Here is a 3,101-nt window from a genome sequence, read left to right as displayed (position 1 = left end):
CACCTGGGTCCATCTGGGGTGGAGAAGGCCTGGGGCCATCTTGAGGAACATCTGGGGCCATCTTGAGGAACATCTAGGGGATCATCTGGGTCCATCTGGGGGATCACCTGGGTCCATCTGGGGTGGAGAAGGCCTGTGGTCATCTTGGGGAACATCTGGATCCATCTTGAGGAACATCTGGATCCATCTGAGGGAACATCCGGGTCCATCTGAGAGGGGTGCATGGGTCCATGGGTTGAGGAACATCTGGGTTCATCTGGGGAGGACACCTGGGCCCATCTGGAGAACATCTGGGTCCATCTTGGGGGGGCATCTGGAAGCCAGGAACCAACTAGGGAGGCTCGGCAGGAGGAACTGGGACTCTGGAGGGCAGAAGGTCTGAGTCCCCACCCTGGGGGCCTGATCCTGTCCCCCACCCCCACCCAGCTGTACCTCGCCATCGCCCTCATCGCCGTCGTCGTTGTCACTGGTTGCTTCGGCTACTACCAAGAGTTCAAGAGCACCAACATCATCGCCAGCTTCAAGAACCTCGTCCCTCAGGTGGGGCCACCCACACCCTTGGGTCCCTTCCCTACATGGACACCTGGGTCCCCACCCAACCACTTGGGTTCTTCTATGTCCCACTCCCCCCACTCCAGCAAGCCACTGTGATCCGGGAAGGGGACAAGTTGCAGATCAATGCCAACGAGCTGGTGGTCGGGGACCTGGTGGAGATCAAAGGAGGAGACCGGGTTCCTGCCGACATCCGCATCATCTCAGCTCAGGGTTGCAAGGTGGGGCCTGGACACCTGGGTACCTTGGGGTGGGGTTGGGAGGGTGCCCCAACACCTGGGTGTCCCCCCTCCCCACCCCTGGTGTGAGCCACCACCTTCTCCAGGTGGACAATTCGTCGTTGACGGGGGAGTCGGAGCCCCAGACGCGGTCACCCGAGTGCACCCATGAGTCACCTTTGGAGACCCGCAACATCGCTTTCTTCTCCACCATGTGTCTAGAAGGTGCGTCCCACCAGGACCCCTGGGTCCCACCAGGACCCCTGATCCCCACCCAGACTCCTGGGTTCCACCCACAAACTGCGTCCAACCTGGACTTCTGGGTCCCACCAGAACTCCTGGGTCCAAAACAGACACCTGGGTCCAACCAGAAACCTGGGTTCAACATGGACTCCTGGGTCCCATCCAGAAACCTGGGTCCCACCTGGACTTCTGGGTCCCACCAGAACTTCTGGGTCCCACCTGGACTTCTGGGTCCCACCAGAACTTCTGGGTCCCACACAGATTTCTGGGTCCCACCAGAACTTCTGGGTTCCACACAGACTTCTGAGTCCCACCAGAACTTCTGGGTCCCATCCAGAAACCTGGGTCCAACATGGACTCCTGGGTCCCACCAGGACTTCGGGGTCCCACCTGAGTCCCACCTGGACTCCTGGATCCCACCTGGAAACCTGGGTCCCACCTGGACTTCTGAGTCCCACCCAGATGCCTGGGTCCCACCAGGAGGACTTCTGGGTCCCACCTGGACTTTTGGCTCCCCCAAACCCACCCAGATATTTGGGTCCCCCTAGGAACAGCCATGGGCTTGGTGATCAACACGGGTGACCGGACCATCATCGGGCGCATCGCCAGCTTGGCCTCGGGGGTGGAGAATGAGAAGACTCCCATCGCCATCGAGATCGAGCACTTTGTCGACATCATCGCTGGCCTCGCCATCTTCTTCGGCGCCACCTTCTTCGTGGTGGCCATGGTCATCGGTTACCCCTTCCTCCGTGCCATGGTCTTCTTCATGGCCATCGTGGTGGCCTACGTCCCGGAGGGGCTCCTGGCCACTGTCACGGTACGGTTTGGGGCACCACAAGGGTTGGACCTTTTCAGGCTGTGGGGCCCATCACAAACCATGGGTGATATGGGGTCCTTGAGGGTCTTCATGGGATTTTTTTGGGTCCCATGGGTCCTACACAACCTGGGAGGGGTGGGGTCTGGATGGGCCCTGAAGGTGTCTACAGAGCCATGGGCATCAAATGCCTTCCAGGAGGTCCCCGTGGCTCCAAGGCCACCACAGGAGCTCCAGATGGGTCCATCACAAACCACAGGTCATACAAGGTCCTTGAGGGTCTTCACGGACCTCACATGGGACCCACAGGTCCGATGCAACCCAAGGGTGCACTATGGCATCCATGGGTCCTACACAACCTGGGAGGGGTGGGGTCTGGATGGGCCCTGAAGGTGTCTACAGACCCATGGGCATCAAATGCCTTCCAGGAGGTCCCCGTGGCTCCAAGGCCACCACAGGAGCTCCAGATGGGTCCATCACAAACCACGGGTCCTACAAGGTCCAACGCAACCCAAGGGTGCACTATGGCATCTGGTTGTCCCTACGGGTCCGTGGGCACCAGCTGCTTTCCAGAAGGTTCCCATGGCTCCAAGGCCACCATGGGAGCTCCAGGTGGTTCCCATGGGTCTCTATGGGTGCTATAGGGCCCCCCAGGGTGCTGAGGGACTTCCCCCACTCCAGGTTTGCCTCTCGCTGACGGCCAAGCGGCTGGCACGGAAGAACTGCGTGGTGAAGAACCTGGAAGCGGTGGAGACGTTGGGTTCCACCTCAGTCATCTGCTCGGACAAGACGGGGACCCTCACCCAGAACCGGATGACGGTGGCGCATCTCTGGTTCGACAACCAGATCCATACGGCTGACACCACCGAGGACCAATCAGGTGAGCCGGGGTCCACCCCCCACCCCGTGACACCCAGGTCCCTTCCACCCCATGGTGACCTTGAGGTCCCACCACCCAGGCCAGAGCTTTGACCAATCCTCGGAGACGTGGACCATGCTCAGCCGCGTCGTCACCCTCTGCAACAGGGCCCAGTTCAAGCCCGGGCAGGACAACGTCCCCGTGGCCAAGGTGGGATATCTATAGGGGGCCCTATAGGGGGCACCCTATATGGGGCTAGGGAGGGGCACGTAGGGACCACCCATGGGGCTTTGTATGGGATTGGCTGAGGCGTAGAGGGGCCAGGAGCCCTATAGGGGCACCCTATGGGGCCAGGGACGGTCTATAGGGGGTCAGGAGCCCTCTAGGGGCACCCTATGGGGCTAGGGAGGGGCTA

The 3,101-nt window shown here is 60.9% G+C and overlaps 1 protein-coding gene across 1 annotated transcript; it reads left to right on the top strand.

Annotated features, from left to right (window-relative positions):
• Window positions 1-222: 222 nt before the first annotated feature.
• On the top strand, window positions 223-2,896 carry LOC104132271 (potassium-transporting ATPase alpha chain 1; the record flags this gene model as incomplete). Its single annotated transcript, XM_009645535.1, has 6 exons — window positions 223-540; window positions 639-773; window positions 878-995; window positions 1,562-1,830; window positions 2,509-2,707; window positions 2,787-2,896. Coding segments are annotated over exons 1-6 (1,149 nt in total), but the record flags the coding sequence as incomplete, so codon positions are not given.
• Between the last annotated feature and the right edge of the window lie 205 nt (window positions 2,897-3,101).

The sequence above is a fragment of the Egretta garzetta genome, unplaced genomic scaffold, assembly GCF_000687185.1.
Source record: "Egretta garzetta isolate BGI_Z169 unplaced genomic scaffold, ASM68718v1 scaffold918, whole genome shotgun sequence".
Lineage (NCBI taxonomy): Eukaryota > Metazoa > Chordata > Aves > Pelecaniformes > Ardeidae > Egretta > Egretta garzetta.
The sequence above is the reverse complement of the archived record's forward strand: the minus strand, read 5'-3'. Positions and strand labels throughout refer to the sequence as shown.